This window comes from Mustelus asterias, chromosome 9, assembly GCF_964213995.1.
Source record: "Mustelus asterias chromosome 9, sMusAst1.hap1.1, whole genome shotgun sequence".
In the NCBI taxonomy this organism is placed as follows: Eukaryota; Metazoa; Chordata; class Chondrichthyes; order Carcharhiniformes; family Triakidae; genus Mustelus; species Mustelus asterias.
Genome location: NC_135809.1, coordinates 98,254,422 through 98,274,087, shown reverse-complemented (window position 1 = coordinate 98,274,087; position 19,666 = coordinate 98,254,422). Strand labels below are relative to the sequence as shown.

The window sequence follows — 19,666 nt, the reverse complement described above, 5'->3', positions numbered from 1 at the left end:
AAGTTCTCCGGTATCATGGTAGATATTCTCAGTCCTAGGAGAAATTTGCATTTCCTGTTCATTTCATTGGGTTAGGTTGGTTTTGGAAGACTTCTGAAAACCTGCCTTATTTGAGACTTCAGGAACATTGGTTGATGCATGCTGAGGAGTCACTCTAATAGGTAAGTGTTAAAATGTTTTGACAACTTCAAATATCATTATTAAATGCTGTTTGTAAGCTACATATGTTTTTACTGCAGTGATTGATCACAGGACCCTGTGTTGTAAAAGTTGTGATGTGGAGATGCCGGCGTTAGACTGGGGTAAACACAGTAAGAAGTTTAACAACACCAGGTTAAAGTCCAACAGGTTTATTTGGTAGCAAAAGCCACACAAGCTTTCGGAGCTCCAAGCCCCTTCTTCAGGTGAAGAAGGGGCTTGGAGCTCCGAAAGCTTGTGTGGCTTTTGCTACCAAATAAACCTGTTGGACTTTAACCTGGTGTTGTTAAACTTCTTATTGTAAAAGTTGACCATTACATTGATAAGAATTGTGTAAGTTTTGAGATGCATTAGAGTACCTTTCCCACTAGAAAAAAATGCTTTTGTATGTTCAAACCTTAAGAAACCAGTGCTTCAGAATTTTAAGGTTATGATCTGAAGCACTTTAAATGCCCAGTTCTGTATATTTGAAAAAAACATACTTTTACTTAAATAAAGAACAGCCATCCGCTCTTGGACAGCTCCTCTGATGTAGCTTAAAAAAAAACATAGCCACCTGTTTTATCATTTTCAATAGGTTCCATTGGTTAGAGCGATAATTGTTTGTTTTGACATTTGAGTCCTTATTGAACACTTGGCTGAATTTCAAAAGCTATTGAGTAACTTATTTCAGCAGTGTTGTTTACAAAGTTTAACTAATAGCCATCCATCTGCCTGCTCCACCTGTGTCATTTTCTTCCTCATTCCCATCACATCCCTATCAGCCTCTCTTGTCTAATTGCAACATCTGGCTCCAACCTAATGCATGTTGATGGGTATCCTAGGTTCTGAGAAAGATGATGGTTTAAAAATAGAGTACATTGCTAAAATCGTGGCACTTAATTTTTAATCTGTCTTTGATGTGGTCACTTTTGCTTTTATAACTGAATGACCACTTGAGGAGATTTTTGTTTGCATTTGGCCTGGAGTCTTTTTCAGGATTATGTTTTTTTTTGAGTGACAGCTCTATTTGAAGGAAGGCCTTCTATCCATTCCATCTCAGCACCCGCACTCCTATGATGCCACCCTGAGAGTCCAGAAACATAAACCCTGACTGCCTATATCTCCAGAAATGAAAATATCATGGGTATAGTCAGAGGTCATGATGTGGAGATGCCAGCGTTGGACTGGGGTAAGCACAGTAAGAAGTTTCACAACACCAGGTTAAAGTCCAACAGGTTTATTTGGTAGCAAATACCATAAGCTTTCGGAGCGCTGCCTCTTCGTCAGATGGAGTGAAAATCTGTTCTCCAACAGTGCACAGAGACCTCTGTGCACTGTTGGAGAACAGATTTTCACTCCATCTGACGAAGGGGCAGCACTCCGAAAGCTTATGGTATTGGCTACCAAATAAACCTGTTGGACTTTAACCTGGTGTTGTGAGACTTCTTACTATAGTCAGAGGTGTCAGACATGATTTTCCGAAATCCAGGAAAAGGCCTGACTTGAATTTCTTGACTCCTACAGGAAAATACAGCCCATTGTAAAGCAAGTGTTTTTGATTGGTACTTAAATAAAAAAATCCTTATTCACTAGAAGTAGAAAGATGAACCAAAGATGACTAAATAATTCTGTTCTGTGAGTCATTTTGCATTCTCATACATTAAAAGAGGCAGGTGCAGTAAACATTTAGTTTTCCACTCTCACTTCCGTCAACCTTTCATTCTGCAAGCTCTCTCGCTCACTCTGAACTAAAAATAAAAACTTTAAGATAGTTTTCTCTTGACCAAAAATACTGCATCTGATCTTAAAATCATTTGGAAAAACACATTGATAATGTGGTCACTGATTCAGTCTGTGACTTTGTGGAGGTGACATTCATCTTATACTGTAGCTCAAAATGGCCAATGGTGAATTGACAGCTCATTTTGCATTATTTCTCTAAATTTTCTTTTGGATTGACTTCAATGGGAAAGAAAATCAGGCAGACTATAAAATGGGTTGTCAGTCACTAGTGGCCATTTTGCACTACCTGCCAAGATGAATGTCTCTTTTTTTCTCTCATACACTCAATGTCCCTCAACTATTCTCTGTGTTCTATCTCTCAAATATACACACTCTCCCTCACAGACACTGCCTTTATCTCAAACAAACCTAAAGCTAGGTAATTGTCACAATTGATAATCACACAATCAGACTTGAAGCTAACAAAATGATAGCTCCACATCAAAATATAAACTTAAGAACCAGACCAAAACACCTTGTCCAAGGTCAGGTTTATGAGATAAAAGGTGCTCAAACATACAAAATATAACAGAGGTTTTATTCTGCTATTATGAAATTAATTGCCTTACATTTTATTTTGATCAAAACCTTATTTTAACACTAAGGGCGGGATTTTACGGCCTTGCTCATCCCGAAACTGTAAAATCCCGCCTGAGGTCAATGGACCTTCCCATGCTCCACCTCTCGCCTGTTCCGATTCCCATGGTGGGCTGGCCGGTAAACTCCAGCCTAAATTTGTGGATTATTGGAAAGTTAGTGTACAATGAATTGAAAGATATAAAATCTATTCATTAAATGACACCTTTCAAGAAATGCAATCCTAAACAAACTCCCAAAGAAGAGTAAATCGAAATCATGTATTCTCATCTGTAACTGAAGATTATCTATCATGAAAGCACAAATTCTGTTAGTGGTGTGCTTCCCTTGCAAATTATTTGATTGCCTCTGTTACCTAAACCTCCTGGTAATGCTTTCACCACATGTTTGAGCTGAGCGATCTCCAGAGACTCCCATAAAACGCTGTCTGTGCACTTTTTCTCTGGATCCAAATTAAACCTGCAAAAAGAAACTCGCATTCAGAATATAACTTTGCAAAAGGATTTTCTGGTTCTTATCATACAAAATACTGGTCAATAAATCTGCCAGCCTAAATCACCGCTAGACCAGTTGGTCAATAAATTTATAATGCAATACAGTAAGAATTTATTAATGGTCGCTTACCCCGTGAAAATGGCAGTTTCAGTTTAATTTCATTAGTAACTGTTTATATGCTAGTCAATATTTGACAACGTTGCAATCAGGGGACCAGTTAAAATTAACTTGAATGTGAAGGTTATTTCCTTTGCATCCACTTTTGCATTACCAAGAACTCGAATGTCGTTAGCCAATGCTAAATCTGTTTTTTCTTGCTAACATGAAGGCTATTAGTTAGACCTTTGAGCTGAAAAGAGCACATTTGGTTTGAAATTACAAATACCAGAAATTTAAAAGGTAATGCTGGAGGTACGACAAATTTAACCATACTCCTCATCATGAAAATATTCAATATTTGAGCTAATGGGTTAATTGATTGTGAAGCCCGCATTAAGTGATCAGACCCACATCTTATTCAGCCAGTAAGGCAGTCACCTGAAGTACTGTTATTTCTCTGTATACATTTTATAAATAATCTCTGTTATACATGAAAATAGGGAAGCACCCAGGTTAATCTCTACCGTAGCGTTTGGCACATCCTCAAGAAATACCACTCGTCTCAGTCCTTACAAGAAAAGCCTCTTATTCTAAAAATAGATGTATTTCCAAATCATTCCAATAAGCAAAAACAGGTTCATCAGAAAATCTGTTCTTCAGTGTGAATGTAATGCTTTTGAGGGTGGCCTTAGACCTTTACCCTCTGGAGTCCATCTTTAATATGTACCGGACATTGATTTGAAGCCATGACGTGAGCAGAATAACTTTTCTGGCTTTCCCACCAAATAAACAAAGTAGCAAAACAAATGTTGCGGTTACAGGCGCATTTTTTGGGGTTCCACAAGAAGGTTTTAAACCTTTCCTGTGCTGGGATCCTCCCTTGTCCAATTGTAACATTCACCTGCAACACCCTCCCTGGTGTTGCAGGAGAACTTTACTTCATTTATTTTGTCTCCACCTCACATTCTGCCTTTACCTTTTGCTACTTCCCACCAGTTTCAGGCAGGCAACTAACTGAAAGGGCCAGCAAATGAGGTTGGGAAGTTATATTAGCAGCGCCTCATGCTGACGAGCTCAGTTTGGTTTGTTTTCTGTCTTAGCCTCGCTGCCCACCTGATTTTCACTCGAGTTAAAATCAGAGCTTTTCTACGTCCAGTTCATCCCCTGCCTTCCTAGAATGCAGAGACATGCTATTCCCCCACAGACATAGTTTAATCCAGCTAAATCCCTATTCAATTTACAGAAACACTATCCCTTCCTCCAACCCTTGCAGTTCCTGATAACATTTTCCTCCTCTTGTCTCTGTCATTTCAGCCCGGCATTCTTCGCTGTATCCCTTCACTTCAAACTGGTGCTCCCTTTTTCTGTCTGATTGTATATCCATGCTCCCCCTAAAGACCCACCATCACCACCACCATCCAGTTGAAGTTGCAGTCTCCTTTTACACCGCCACTGTTTCTTGTTGACACTTGCCTCCAGCCCTCTGTCCCCATACTAAGCCCCTGCTGGCACTCCACTTTTCCACTGCACCCCAGTTTGTGTTGCTATGACACTTTCAAATACAGTTCTTTTTCGGCTGTACAATATACAGGAAGCCGAGTCTGGCTCATTGGCTAAGTATTTGGTGATTGATGCTATCCTAACACCTTTCCTGTGATTCAACACAAAAACAAGATTTGTTGAAGTTTACAACCAAAGTAATAAGACTAAAAAAGAAATTATTTTCAGAACCAGGGAATAAACAGCAAAGTAACCAAACAGATTACGTCCAATTACGAGGCTTTAACGAATGTCTGATGCTGAAGCTCATCTGGGCGACATTTCCTGCAAACTTCTTTAACAGGCAATCTCCACAAGTAATTTCTGCCAAGGGGATAGGCCGCACTTGGAATATAGTGTTCAAATCTTGTTCTCCATACTACTAGAAGGATGTGGAGACTTTGGAGAGGTACAGAAAAGATTTACCAGGATGTTGCCTGGTATGGAGGGCATTAGCTATGAGGAGAGGTTGGAGAAACTTGGTTTGTTCTCACTGGAACAACAGAGGTTGAGGGGCGACCTGATAGAAGTCTACAAGATTATGGGGGCATGGACAGAGTGGATAGTCAGAAGCTTTTTCCCAGGGTGGAAGAGTCAATTAGTAGGGGGCACAGGTTTAAGGTGCGAGGGGCAAGGTTTAAAGGAGATGTACGAGGCAAGATTTTTACACAAAGGGTGGTGGGTGCCTGGAACTCGCTGCCAGGGGAAGTGGTGGAAGCAGGTACGATAGTGAGTTTTAATGGGCGCCTTGACAAATACATGAATAGGATGGGAATAGAGGGATCTGGTTCCCGGAAGGGTAGGGGGTTTTAATTCAGTCGGGTAGCATGGTCGGTGCAGGCTTGGAGGGCCGAAGGGTCTGTTCCTGTGCTGTAATTTTCTTTGTTCTTTGATAGTACAAGTTTATTTGTGTCAGCACATAGTACACAGAATAATCAGGTCTGTCTCCCTGCTACAGACATCTATATATCCTTGTTTCCCATGGTATACTTTCCTTGTGGGTAATGACCCAGGGGTATGTCTGTTACAGAGATATTGTCTCACATCACTTAAGTAAAAATCGAGAAAGTGGACTAGCAAACCAGCTTTAGCTCGGATATCCCTCAACTGACAGAAGCTGATTAAAATTTAATCCCAGAAAATCCCAAACACAGTTCATTGTACAGATGAAAATTTTCCATAATAAACATTAGGAAGCAATAGCCATCTTAAAGAGCTTAAGCTGGTTGCATCCAAGGCTGACTCACATGTAAACTGTGGGATGGTCTTGGCAGAATTATTGACAGTAGGTCCAGATTGCCTGATGGTCAGTACTCACCGTATTGAACCACTGAACAACACTGGATCTTGAAGAATGATGGAAAGTCTGGATCGTAATGTGTCTAGCGGCAGTTTGGAAATGTCTATTCCATCAATAATTATCCTTCCTATGCAGCAAAAGACAACAGCACTTTAATTTTCAGCCATGCTGCTTTTAAACCATCATGGCACATAATATATATTTGATTAGAAAAGGAACATAAATAGTGTGTTCAGCTTCAATATATCTATATCTAAATTGATGTTAAAAATTCAAAACAAAAAAAGACTTGCAATTAAATGGCACCTTTCATGACCACCAGACAGGCTGATGCACTTTACAGCCGTTTTTTTGAAGTGTTGTCACTGTTTTACGGGGGAAGCACGGTGGCCAGCTTGCACACAGCAAGTTCGCACAAGCAGCGATGTGATAATGATCAGTTTATTTTTGTGGTGTTGATTGAAGGATAATTATTGGGCAGGACAACATGCAAAAAGTGGCACCTCCTCCATTGCAGCACCTCTTTAGTACTGTACTGGGGTATTAATCTAAATTTTGTGCTCAAGCCCTTTGAATGGGACACAAACCCACAACTTTTCTAACTCAGAAGAGAGCGTGTTACCAACTAAGCCACAGTTGACAGGCAAACACTAAGCAAATGCAGCAGTGGGAATATAATTTTCTGTGGAATCCAAATAAATATTCAGTCGTCTTTATTGTTTTTTCAAAAACTTATTTTGTGTAAAAATTGACTGATTTTAATAAAAGCAGAATGTAGAACCTTGAAAACATCACCGTTTTGAACTATTGGCAAAGGAGAAAGATATAAGGCCTTGTAAAAATGTCATGATGAATGAAATTCTTTACAATGTTACAAAACATTGTGGTATGGATTCCAACTATGTGAGCACATTGCCACCTCAGCCTCATCATTGGACCAGCTTCACATAGTGTGGGCATTGCTGGATAGGCCAGCATTTATTGCCCATCCCTAATTGCCGTTGAGAAGGTGGTGATGAGCCACCTTAAGAATCATAGAATCCATACGTGCAGAAAGAGGCAATCCAGCCCATCAAATCTGCACCAATTCTCCAAAGGAGCATCTGTGTGTACACACACAGTGCTGGTAGGGAGTATTTGTAATTATTCATTTATGGGATGTGGATGTCAATGGCTAAGCCAACATTTATTGCCCACCACTAATTGCCCCTTGAACTGAGTAGCTTGATAGGCTACTTCAGAAGGCATTTACAAGTCAATCAAATCACTGTGGGTCTGGCCAGATCAGGTAAGCATGGCAGATTTCCTTCCCTAAAGAACATTAGTGAACCAGATGGGTTTTTAATGACAATTGACAATGGTTTCATGGTCATCATTAGACTTTTAACTCCAGATTATTATTGAATTCAAATTCCACCATCTGCCATGGAAGGATTCAAAATTGGGTCACTGGAGCATTACCTTGGGTCTCTGCATTACTAGTCCAGTGACAACGCCACTACACCACCACTTGCCCAAATTCCAGAATTTTGACCCAGCAACAGTGACTATCGTCCCAAGTCAGGATGGTGTGTGGCTTAGAAAGGAAATTGCAGGTGGTGGTCTTACTATGCAAATGCTGCCCTTGTACTTTGAAATGGTAGAGGTCACCAGTTTGGAAGATGCCATCCAAGGAGACTTGCAGCATTGCATCTTGTAGATGGTACGCACAGCTGCCACTGTCAGTGGTGGAGGGAATGAATGTTTAAGATGATGGACGAGGTGCCAGTTGAGAAGGCAGCTTTGCCCTGGGTGGTGTTGAGTTTCTTGAACATTGTTGAGCTGCACTCATTCAGAAAAATGAAGAATATTCCATCATGCTCCTGATTTGTGCCTTGTAGATGGTGGACAGGTTTTCGGGAGTCAGGACGTGAGTTACTCACTGCAGAATTCCCAGTCTCTGACCTGCTCTTGTAGCCCCAATATATATATGGCTCGTCCAGTTCAGTTTCTGGTCAATGTTAGCCACCAGGATATTGATAAAGGGGAATTCCACAATGGTAATGCCATTAACAGGAGATGGTTAGATTCTCTCCTGTTGGACATGGTCATGGCCTGGCACTTGCGTGGCAAGAATGTTAATTGCCACTTGTCAGCCCAATGCTGATTAACTTCCATGTTTTGCTGCATTTGGACATGGACTGCTTTAGTGTCTGAGGAGCTGTGAATGGTGCTGAACATTGCTCAATCATCAGCGAACATCCCCATGTTTGACCTTATTATGAAGGGAAGGTCATTCATGATGCATCTGAAGCTGTTTGGGCCCAGGATAGTACCCTGAGGAACTTGTGCAGTGATGTCCTGGAGCTGAGATGATTGATTGACCTCCAATAGCCACAACCTTTGTGCTAGGTATGACTCCAACCAGTGGAGAGTTTTTCCCCTGATTACAGTTTTGTTAGGGCTCCTTGATGTCATACATGGTCAAAGGTTTAGGGTGTCTCGCCCACCCTCATCCCAATTGAGGCCCTTAGCTGACCTTCCCACCTGGTGAAGCTGGTGTGAAGAGTTCATTGGCAAGGTGGGAGCCCTTCAAGTCACTCTGCTTGGGCCTCAGGCAGGAAAGAGAGTCACTTCCCTCAAGGGCATTTTGCCCCCTGTGAGTGCTCCCTACCCACCAGCCTTTCCATCAACACCCCACTCCTCTCACCCCATTCCCCTCGGCCTCACCTCTCCTCCCCAACAGAAGTACCTGCGCACTTATCTGGTCCTGGACGCCAGGAGAAAATATCCGGGGACTGCTTGTAGACCAATCCTAGCTGCTGTCACTGGCGTTGCTGGGGCTACAGAGTTGTTGGCCAATCGGATTGGCTGCCAGCTCTCTGAGTTGGAACTTCTGCCTGGGCCCAGAAACCCAGCCTCCAGCCAATCAACATTCCTCAAAGGATGCAGTGGGTGTGGGGCAGCTTTAATCGGCAGGGTGCATTCCCCACTGACTCTCAGAAAACCCTGTCCTCCAAAAAATCCTACTATAATAGAATTCTAGACTGGCTGATCTGTGTTTGGATGGTCAACATTAGTGATTACAGGGTTTACTTTGGCATTCTGCTGGACAGTACAACCAGTACAATGGCTCTTCAGAATTATATACTGTCAGCCAATGCATTTCAAAGTACCAATGTCTGTAGCTCAGATTCAAGACAGAGTACATTCTGGAAAGGTGTGATCAGCAGATGAGAGAATGTTCAAAAGAAAGCCAAGTTAATTTTTTACCTTCAAACATATCTACCATCCTGAAAAAGGCTAAAGAAAAGGAAGACTTCCCACTGCCAGTTCGTCCACAGATTCCAACCTGTGTAATGAATGTATTTTAATATTGAATATAGTATAATACATAGTATAGCCTTCAGAAACGCTTACCAATGGCATGTTACAGTAACATAAATATTATGCCAGAAACTATTTATGCCTTCATGCACATAAAATGGCTTAGTTTTTGTATTAAGGACAAGAATTTAAAACGAAATCTGTCTTTTATATCTCTCCCTTAATCTCAATTATCTTTCCCTCACCATTTTCTGCATCTGGTGTTACAGTGAATGAAATGTTTGTGTTTATACTTGGATTAGATTCTGTGGCCTGGATTTTCATCACTGAGGGGAGGGGGTGTGGGAGTCAGGAAAATTCCAAGCCCACTTAGTACCCCCAAAGGCAGGAGCTTCATTGCCGGGAGGAGTGGGTGTGGGCTGGAGTTGGGTTAGTCAATCCACAAAAGTGATCAGAGACAGCCACAGGGGCTGCTGGGTGTGGAAGCAGGGAGTTTAAAAGTCCTGACTTGATGCTGTGGGACTTGGTCCTAGTTAAAATAAAAACAGAAAGGACCACCGTTCCTCACACCCCACCCCCCCAACCCCCCTTAGACCCACACACTCGCATGCCCCATTCATGCCACCACATGCCCCTCATGCAAAGGTAAGGCCCACCAAACAACTTCTATGACCCCTTATGCCACCCACATTAAGCTATGGTATTTACATGCCCATGTACCTCCTATACACCATAGAGGAGCAATGAGCACGGTGGTGCCTGCACAGTGGCACAGTGGGGGTGGCCACAGTGGTTAGCACTGTTGCCTCACAGTGCCAGGGACCTGGGTTCGATTCTCAGCTTGGGTGACTGTCTGTGTGGAGTCTGCACTTTCTCCCCTTGTCTGTGTGGGTTTCCTCAGGGTGCTCCGGTTTCCTCCCACAGTCTGAAGGATGTGCTGGTTAGGTGCATTGGCCATGCTAAATTCTCCCTTAGTGTACCCGAACAGGCGCTGGAGTGTGGTGACTAGGGAATTTTCACAGCAATGTAAGCCTACCTGTGACAGTAATAAAATAAACTTAAACAGTTGAATAAAAAGGCTTTTAAAAAATCATTCATTGATCATTTTCTACTTTCCTAACAGAAAATTTCTTTTAATTACTGGATAATAAAAGAGTTAATCATCCAGAACCTTGAAACCTCTTTATCATGTGTAAATAAACATTGTGAAATTGAAATTGACAGCAGAGATCAGTGAGCCACAACTGTCAATCAAGCAATGTTTTTGTTGGGGCTGGGGTGCTTTGGTACTCTGATGGATGACTGGGCTCTCAGCCAAGTATATATCATGTGAAAATCGAGCAATGAAAAATTTGAACAGCTGTGTCGGAATCCTGGTATTAGGACCCAGCTGCCATTTCTAAAGGGCACCTGAGTCATCTTGACTTGCTGAAAATCCAGGGCTGCATGTCAATGAATACCCTTTAATCTGAATGGTTGAAGAACCACACTATTATTTGCTCACACACACCACAGATCTCTTGGAAATAATCTCCAGGAACCACACGATGTTGCTGATAAGCCCCACTAAAAGTCTGTGGGCAGCTGTAAGCACATTGGAGGTGAACACTGTTCCTTTGTCACTGGTCACAAGCTCTAAGCCAGTGTCTTATCTTGTTATAAAGTTCTTGTGCAATCAACTACATATTATAGCAGCCATTTTAAACCACCAAAATTCCACAATCATCAATAACATGAATGACTTTAATTGATTATTCTTTGTTGGTTTTACTGATTGGAAGAGACATAATGGCCAGGACGGCTGAAGAACTCCCTGCTTTTTGTTAAATTGTGCTAACGTGAACAGATAGCTGGGCCTCAGTTCAATCTCCCATCTAAAGGACTGCTGTAAAGACAGTTCAGCACTTCATCAGTGCTGCATTGGAATGTTGACCTAAAATCTGAGCTCCAGCCACAGTGTGGACTTTAATTCACAACCTTCTGACTGAACCAAGGTGAACTTTAAGGGTGGCACAGTGGTTAGCACTGCTGCCTCACAGCACCAGGGTCTTGTGTTCAATTCCGGCCTCGGGCCACTGTCTGTGTGGAGTTTGCATATTCTCCCTACGTCTGCGTGGGTTTTCTGCAGGTCCTCCGGTTTCCACCCACATTCTAAAAGATTGGCCATGCTAAATTGCTCCTTAATATCAGGGGGCCTAGAAGGGTAAAAATCGTGGGGATAGGGCATGGGTGGGACTGATGTCAGCATAGGCTTGATGGGCCGAATAGCCTCCTTCTGCACTGCAGGGATCCAATGATTCCATGACGTTTGTTCAAGAAATCAATAATTTTTCAGATTCTTAGATGTCAGAATATTATAGTCAGGAACTACTTTAATCCATTTTCAATTAACTTATCTTTTCCCATCTGCCATTATTATTGGTTTATTTTTGTACTGATGCATGGCTTTAGGGTTCTCAATTTATTTTTTGGTTTGGTATCAATAAATACACATCAGCCTCAGACTCACAAGACTTCAATGTTCCAACTGGCTTCATGAAAAAGTAACTAACTCTCCTCAGTACAAACAATGACATTAAACATAATAGAGCTGAATTATTTTCTTTTAAAATGTTCTTCTTCCATCCTAAAGACACATGCTTTAGCTTGAGGATACCTTATCCTGCATTAGCAGCTTCTTGATACTCATGCAATGAGACATTATTCTAAAGCTTGCTGCAGCATGTGATCCATGAATACAATGCCTATGCAGAGCTGCTGGGGCTCCAGCATAATGGGCTGCTGAGAACAGAAGCAATATTGCACGTGAACCAGAGATATAATTCAGGCAAGTGGAGGGGTGAAAGTACTTTATGTTGCTGAAATTTGTCTTTGTTCCAGCACAAACACCACATCATTAACTGCGGCAAAACAGCAGTGTTTTAACTTCTAAAATCTACTGCAATGCTTTGTCCTCATAACATAAACTATTTTGTAAAGTTCTTTATGAGCTGTACTCTCATGCTGACAGCAAACATATACATCAGCATTTCAGTGACCACTTTCTTGTTAAGTCTCTCCTTTTTCTTGCAGCATTTGATCTGCATTATCATCGAATCATAGGATCCCTACAGCGCAGAAGGAGGCCATTCGGCCCACCGAGCCTACACTGACAACAATCCCACCCAGGCCCTATCCCCGTAACCCCACATATTTACCCAGCTAATTCCCCTAACTTATACATCTTGGGACACTAAGCAAATTTTTTAGCATGGCCAATCAACCATGCACATCTTTGGACCATACTCTCTCCATTTCCAAATGAGTACAGCTTGTTTAAATGGATCCTGACAGAATTCCAAACCATGTGTTTTGGCAAATCAGTGCACACCTTTGGTCTGTGGAGGAAATCGGAGCACCCAGAGGGAACCCACGCAGGCACGGGGAGAACATGCAAACTCTACACAGACCATCACCCAAGGCGGAAATTGAACACGGGTCCATGGCACTGCCACCCGGCTGCCCCATCTTGTGCCATTATATGCCATCTTTTATGCCATAATTGAGAAGCATGCCATGTGCAGAATGTGAACACAACTCTCCTAATTAACCTATGACACAATGCATTCAGCTACTAGTTGAGCAAATGTTCTTCTGGAGGCAATGGTTTTCCTGCGCCACTCCTGGTGTGTGCACAGTGTGGTGCTGCATAATTTTTTTGCCCTCAAATCATAATTCAATTCTTTGAAGGCCAATTAACAAGAGTATTTCACTTATCTCCATTTGGCAGCACCATATTAGCTAAACGTAGCATGCCAACCTACCTTCTGTCCTGGGCTGATGTGGGCATTCACATTCTTTAGGACTGGTTTTAGAGTGCTGTCATACCGGACGCTGAGATTCTGAATTTTAATCTCGCCCTCGTCTGGCCAGTTTGGAGGGATCTGGGAAGGCGCTGTAGCAAAGTAACCAGGATGGGAAAAGAGAATGGTTAGAAGTTTCTTTCATTAAGGTAGCTGCCTCATTATATTTAACTTTCCTATTAAATGTGCCAACTGGGAATACTCACAAAGAAGTCCATCATAATTTTCAGTTTCAATTTTAAGAAGACTGTTAATTCTTTGCACGGCACCCAATTGCACTTCCATATCTGCTAGATTACGAACCATCCAGTTCAAGTAGTTTGAAATCTGGAGAGAGATACCAATGAAAAAACAATTAACTATATTGCTACTGGCAACATCCAGCCAAGCTAAATGTTCAATTGGAAAGACTGTTAATATGATCAAAAAAACATGTGCAGTATTTATTGACCTTCCATAAGTAATAAATTTAATATTACATAAATCATCAATTTATACAAAAAGCATGACCTCAGGTTTTTGTCCATCATTAATGGACAACATCTTTTCTACTTTGGTTTTAAATCTAGCATCAACCTCCAGGCAACTAAATGAATTAGTCCAACTTTCCGGATCTCAGATATACCAGCTGATATAAGCAACAATTAGAATCAATAGGAAGTCTACCCTTGCAGCACTTATTTCTTTTAATTTAGAGATGTCACAAATAATCATGATCCTTTTCCAAATAAGTACAGCTTGTTTAAATGAACGCCTACTCCTGACAGAATTTCAAACTATGCATTTTGTCAAATTAAATACACATTTATCAGCACTTAAATGTGTTATAAACAAGGGAAATGTACAGAGTTAGTGAATATTTGAGTTCAAAAGATGAATGTGACCAGCCTGAGTTCATAATGACACTCTTCATCTCCTTCCTCCTCCAGTTCATACTGAGAATCTTCACCATATCCTCAAATCATACAAAGGGACTTCACCTCCTCCCGAATTCAAAAAGAGACTCTTTACTTCTTACTCTCAATTCATAGAAGCACTCACCTTACCCTTCCCTCCAGTTCACAGATGCACTGTTTTCCAATGTAATCCTCTCATCTTCCAGTTTATATTTTTTAAATTCATTTGTGGGATTTGGGCATCGCTGGCTAGGCCAGCATTTATTGCCTATCCATAACTGCTCTTGAGAAGGTGGTTGTTAGCTGGCTTCTTGAATCATTGCAGTCCATGTGGTGTGCATGCACCTACAGTACTATCAGGGAGGAGGTTCCAAGATCTTGACCCAGCGATAGTGAAGGGATGGATATTTCAAAGTCAGGTTGGTGAGTGCCTTGGAGGGAAACCTCCAGGTGATGGTGTTCCCATGTGCTTGCTGCCCTTGTTCTTCTTGATGGTAGTGGTCCTGGGTTTGCAAGACGCTGTCTCAGGAGGCTTGGTGAGTTCCTGTAGTGTTCCTGCATCTGTCGGTGGTGGAGGTATTGAATGTTTGTGGATGGAATGTCAATCAAGCGGGCTGTTTTGTCTGAGATGGTATGAAGCTTCTTGATTGTTGCTGGAGGTGAACTCATCCAGGCAAGTGAAAAATATTCCATCACACTCCTGACTGGTGTCTTGTAGATAGTGGACAGGCTTTGAGTGTCATGAAGTGAGTCACATGCTGCAGGATTCATAGCCTCTAACTTGCTTTTGTAGTCACAGCATTTATATGGCTAGTCCAGTTCAATTTGTGGTCAATGGTAATCCCCAGGATGTCGAAAATGGGGGATTCAGTGATTGTAGTGCAATTCAATGTTAATGGGCAATGATTAGATTCTCTTTTGTTGGAGATGGTGATTGACCAGCATATGTGTGGCATGAATATGAATGCCACCTGTCCAAGCCTGGATATTGTTCGGGTCTTGCTGCATTTGGACGTGGATGGTTTCAGTATCTGAGAAGTTGAGAATAATGCTGAAGATTGTGCAGTCATCAGTGAACATCCCCACTTTGACCTTATGAATGAAGGAAGGTTATCGATGAAGCAGCTGAAGGTGGTTAGGCCTAGGACTAAGGCTTTTCCTTAGGAATTTCTGCAATGATGACCTGGGACTTGCTTGACCTACAACAGCCACAACCATCTTCCTATATCCACATTATTCCTACCTGATTCTTAACAACATTAACTCTATCAGACATCCATTTCAAAGATCCTACAACTGTCTTCTTATATCTCCCTTTGTTCTTTCCTCTTACATGTATTTTGCTCTTTTTTAAAACTGTGCCTGATACTTCAATTTTCTTTCTTATTTCTCTTCTTCCTTTTCTAAACTTACAGGAAAATTGGAAAAAGGAACACATTTCAACTACAGATTCACCCAAGTTTTCTGAAGGAGTTTCAAAACCATAAGTGATTTCTTAGACTTCATTTGCTAATTTAGTGCGCATTCTCTTCTGTATGCAAGTAATTCGCTCACCACCCACATTTAAGCTGCATCTCAACTATTCAAATGGGTTGGGTTCTGCAACTTTGTAATATTATCAAAAGCTGACTAAAACAAAACTGAAGTATCCATGTTCACATGTCAGTTAAATATCTGGTATTTTCAGCATTCAAACACACTTACAAAGAACGATCAATAAAATATTCTTACCATAAGTGCATAGGTGAGTCCCAGGCCCACAAGTCCTGATGCAAGTCCATAATACAATGAGTTGGTGATAGAGGCTACTGCTGCAATCAGAACTACACACGCCCCAATGTATTCCTGAGAAATTGTAAGAAACAATCATTCCAGACATGTAGTGCTTGAGCAAAGCAAAAGTGAATGAGTCAACGTGGAGTAACACAAAACCCGAGCAAAATTACTGACAAATGCCCAACAGAATTCAGACAACATTTAATACTTTGTGGGAATCTAGCAAGCATTTGAACTTTTGGTAGGATAATACTCTGAACAGTTTGAAGTTATTCATAAAAAGCAGCATGGTGGCACAGTAGTTATCACTGCTGCCTTGCAGTGCCAGGGACCCGGGTTCGATTCCAGCGTTGGGTGACTGTCTGTATGCCTATGTGGAGTTTGCATTTTCTCCCCATGTCTGCGTAGGTTTCCTCCGGGTGCTCTGGTTTCCTCCAACACTCCAAAGATATGCAGATGAGGTGGACTGGCCAGGCTTAATTGCCCCTTAGTGTACCAAGACGTGTAGATTAGATGGATTAGCCACGGAAAGTGTGTGGTTATGGGGATAGGGTGGGGGAGAGGGCTTGGGTAAGATACTTTGTCAGAGAATTGGTGAAGACTTGATGGGCCGAATAGACTCCTTATGCACTGCAAGAATCTATGGATTTAAATTTTTGGTGGGGTAAAACACTGACCAGTTTGTAGTTATTGATAAAACAGCTCAACAAGGACACTTGCAATCTGGAACAGACTGCAGTAAGGAGCTCATTATAAACATGTTATAGGGACATCGCCCTGACATAGGCAAGAAATGCCTGTTGCTGACAGCCAGGCTGCTGGTGGGATCTCCTTCTGAATGTTATGGGCAGCAGCCAATTAAATGGCTCCCAGTGGGTCTGCGATCCTACCTGGGATGGCTGAACACTCAGGAGAACTGTTGGCCCAAACAGAGAGCCAGCAATACCATCAGGAGTGCTGCTCACTACTGAGGCAGTAAGAAGTTTAACAACACCAGGTTAAAGTCCAACAGGTTTATTTGGTAGCAAACGCCACTAGCTTTCAGAGCGCTGCCCCTTTGTCAGGTGGAGTGGAGATCTGCACTCCACCCGACGAAGGGGCAGCGCTCTGAAAGCTAGTGGCACTTGCTACCAAATAAACCTGTTGGACTTTAACCTGGTGTTGTTAAACTTCTTACTGTGTTTACCCCATTCCAACACCGGCATCTCCACATCATCACTACTGAGGCAGGCAGGAAATGGCACTGCACTTTACAGAAGGTAGGCAAAAACCATTTTCAAAAGGTTCCAGGGCCAAGGCCAGGGCCAGGACCTGGATGGGAAATCTCTCCATGGGTATCATTGAGACCGCCAGTCCCTCTTTGCCTTAAAAAAAGTCTTCTCTCTTTGATAAATTGCCATACAGATATTAAATACACAGGTCAGATTCTAATTCCATAAAAATAAACCAAAAAAGGCAATGAGTAAAGACAGAGGGCCTGAAAACCTTACCATGCGTACTTCCAGCCAGCGGTTGGCAGCTGTGAGGAACAAGGAGGCAATGTTGTTCGTGTCGGTGAGTTCCAGCAGCTGCTGCCTAAAGCGATTTTCTTCCCTGAAAAGACAGCCATGTAGATTCCATTGAAAGAGGGTTTATTCGGCGTACATGCTTGGTGAAAATTAGTTCTTCCCCACAATGCTTATTTGGCAAATTAACTAATTCAATCTAATTCTATATTCAAATTGGAGATAGTGGGCGGGATTTTACGGCCTTGCTTGTCCCAAAATCGTAAAATGTCAGATTCTTCAAAGAATTATGCTTTGAACTGCTTTTTTGATTAGAGGTTAAAATGGAGTTAGGGGTCCAAAAGATAGCTAATTAGAACTTCTTCCTGGATACAAGAGCCATGTGATTCATGTTCCCATGGAGATGAGCTTTGAGAGGATAAGTGTCCATAAGAAGCCATTTTAAGCTGAGTTTAGATTGCTTTACCTCAAGGCTCGTATTGTAGTTAGACCTTCCACAGTTTCAGAAAAGTGGGATAATAGGGGAAGTTGCGTGCTGTCGTCCAATTGCTGGAGGTCCCTGCAGAAATAAATAGGAGAATGAGGAGAATTCCATTGAAGTTGTAGAGATCTTATCATGTCGCTTCACTGACATGATGGACACTCTAATTCAGATATATTCTGATACATGGATAAACCCTCAGCTGCAAAAAGATTGTTAATTACTAACTTGAAAATCTGAATTATATGAAAGATGCACATGCGGGATCAGAATATCCAATTACTTCAGTCAAGAAGGAAGAGTTATCAGTCATAGCATAACACTGGAGACGCAGGTCTTGGGGCACAGTGGGTAGCATCGGTGCCACTGAGCCAGAAGTTCTGGGTCCATCTCCCACTCCACGACTTGATAGCCATGGAAACATTTCATAACATGGATGGACAACCTACAAATCCTTCCAATACATCTATTGGTAAGAGTGGGAAGAGTCCTCGGTCAGCTATGATTGATGCAGAGTGGCATCCCTCAAGTTATAGCCCCTGATGTTCGGCTAATGATCTGTCCCAGGAAAGATTAGCTATGGAAACAGGTGTTAGCATGTGCTTTGTTTGCCTCATATGTCACTAGGTGTGAGAAGAAAGAGGAATATTTTATGTGAGTTATGAACTTCTTACTTCTACTGCGGTAAGGTATCTGCTCTCTCCCTTTTTGAATTCTGCTGATAAAACAAGTGTGCTGGTCATTGGGCTTCAATGTATATACATTGAACTTTAATGAGGCATAAAATAAATTCGAGGGTACTTTCATTTTCTTTATGTTCTTTGAGTGTAGGTCACCTCTCTAAAATTTCCAAAACCTCATACTGGGGTTCAAGCATTAAAGCCACTCACATCCAAAGACCTGAAACCAGTGTGATCACTTTGGTTCAGTATCTCCAAAGATCGATATGTACGGCAATAACAACTTGTGGATATATGCAATGTTTTTAACACAGTAAAGTCACATAGTGCAACTCTGTATTTGCAGAAAAAAACATAATGATCTCATTTGAATTGTTAGCAAGTTATAAAAAACATGAAGCACAGAAGGAGGCCATTTTGCCTGTTGTGTCTGTGCTGGCTCCTTGAAAGAGTAGTTATGTTTAGTCCCACATCCCCACTTTTTGTCTGTAACCCTGCAAAAACCTGTCCAATTCCTTTTAAATTCAGCTTCCACCACTTTTTTGGTAGAATGTTCCAGATCTCAAAAACTCTCTGACTAAAACAAATTCTCTCCATCTCCTCTTTCTATCCCTTGCCAATAATTTTAAATCTATGACCACTGATTATTGACGCACTCCCCGCAATATATTCTATCTCACTATCATGAAAACCTTTATGTGATAATTTCTTCACCTTCTCCATTCCAAGGAGAAGTCCTACCTTTTTGTAACCTCCCCTCATAAATGGAGTCTCCGATCCTTGGTAACATCTTGCTAAACCTCCTCTGTACCCTTGACATTGTTGACATTATCCTTGTTCCTGAAGTGTGGTGTCCAGAATTATCCACATTCCTGCATCTGAGACTTAACCAGAGATTTATAAATTCGAGCACAACTTTCTTGTTTTTATATTCTATTCTTCTATTTATAAAATCAAGTAATCTAAATGCATTTTTAAACTTACCCAGCCACCTTTAAGGATTTATGTATATGAACAACAAGGTACCTTTGCTCATTTACACTTTTCAAAATGGTGCCATTATAACATACGGTCTTGCCATATTAGTCCTCTGAAAGTGCACCATTTATGCTTATCTGCATTGGATTCCATCTGCCATACTTCTGTCCATTTTGCCATCCTGTCAATGTCTTCTTCAAACATACAACT

At 41.6% G+C, this 19,666-nt stretch overlaps 1 protein-coding gene across 5 annotated transcripts in view; it reads right to left on the bottom strand.

The window, feature by feature from the left end:
* The window catches only part of abcc8 (ATP-binding cassette, sub-family C (CFTR/MRP), member 8), a 230,982-nt gene that overhangs the window by 10,733 nt on the left and 200,583 nt on the right, over window positions 1-19,666 (bottom strand). For all 5 annotated transcript variants that reach the window (XM_078220631.1, XM_078220629.1, XM_078220628.1 and 2 more), the window contains 8 exons: window positions 17,784-17,876; window positions 17,303-17,405; window positions 15,768-15,881; window positions 13,347-13,467; window positions 13,102-13,232; window positions 9,245-9,323; window positions 6,011-6,119; window positions 2,915-3,018 (listed from right to left, as the gene is read on the bottom strand). In XM_078220631.1, coding sequence (XP_078076757.1) covers window positions 2,915-3,018; window positions 6,011-6,119; window positions 9,245-9,323; window positions 13,102-13,232; window positions 13,347-13,467; window positions 15,768-15,881; window positions 17,303-17,405; window positions 17,784-17,876 — 854 coding nt within the window. The remainder of the gene's footprint in view (window positions 1-2,914; window positions 3,019-6,010; window positions 6,120-9,244; window positions 9,324-13,101; window positions 13,233-13,346; window positions 13,468-15,767; window positions 15,882-17,302; window positions 17,406-17,783; window positions 17,877-19,666) is intronic.